The following is an 882-nucleotide window of genomic DNA, read 5'->3' as shown; positions in this document are numbered from 1 at the left end:
TGGCGGGGGGCGTGGGGGTTTTGGGGATGGCGGAGGGCGCGGGGAGGGCGGCTTGGGCGAGGGCGGTGGGGACGGTGGGGGAGGGCTGGGTGGCGGTGGGCTGGCGGCGGTGGCGAGGGCGGTGGCGGGCTGGGTGGCGGTGGGCTGGGCGGCGGCGGAGAAGGTGGCGGCGGGCTGGGCGGCGGCGGAGAAGGTGGCGGCGGCGAGGGCGGGCTGGGCGGCGGCGGGCAATTCACCGGGATGCCGCACCCCACCACGACCCGCTGGCCCACGTCTGGCAGCGCAAAGGTGGCGTTCCAGCGCGCTGTGTCCACCCCCAGCGCCACTCCCGAGGAACAAGTGATGGAGTCGGAGTCTGGGGCGGCGGTGTCACCCGTGGTGCCCAGCCCCACAATGCCGATGGCGTTAGCAGGGGGCAGCAGGCCGGAGAAGTAGCCCACCAGGGAGGCGCAGCCGCCACCGGGGCACTGCACGCAGGGCACCAGGGCGTGGGAGGGAGCGCGGGTCAACAGGCGACGCCATCGGCATTGTGGGCCTGGGCCGCCACCGGCAAGTTCTGTTATGTTGCGAGGCGGTTGGCGGCCTGTCTGGCGCAGGCCCGGGCCTCCCTGGCTGCGGGCGGCCCCCAAGCCGTGTGGCGGGTGTTGGTCGGGCGCAGCGCGGCGCGGGAGTTGTGGAAGGGCACGCACCGGGTATATCTGGACTGTCGGCGGGGGGACGATGGAGGCGAAGGCGGGGTCCTGGATGAAGGAGCCCTCACTGCAAGGGGTGGGCGGACGGAGGGCGCGGCAGACGGGGTGGGGTTTGTGGTGTGTGATGGTGTGGAGTGTGTGTGTGTGCAGCGTGTGTGTGTGTGTGTGTGCAGCCTGCTGGCAGGCCCCG

General features: G+C 73.4%; 1 protein-coding gene across 1 annotated transcript in view; it reads right to left on the bottom strand.

The window, feature by feature from the left end:
* The window catches only part of CHLNCDRAFT_139207 (hypothetical protein), a gene marked incomplete at both ends in the record, with an annotated part of 5,881 nt that overhangs the window by 1,578 nt on the left and 3,421 nt on the right, over positions 1-882 (bottom strand). The window contains 2 exons of the mRNA XM_005844316.1: positions 237-467; positions 690-755. Of these exons, the coding sequence (XP_005844378.1) occupies positions 237-467; positions 690-755 (297 nt within the window). The remainder of the gene's footprint in view (positions 1-236; positions 468-689; positions 756-882) is intronic.

This window comes from Chlorella variabilis (assembly GCF_000147415.1).
Source record: "Chlorella variabilis unplaced genomic scaffold CHLNCscaffold_23, whole genome shotgun sequence".
Lineage (NCBI taxonomy): Eukaryota > Viridiplantae > Chlorophyta > Trebouxiophyceae > Chlorellales > Chlorellaceae > Chlorella > Chlorella variabilis.
Note: the sequence above shows the minus strand (reverse complement) of the source record. Positions and strands in the feature narration are given on the sequence as shown.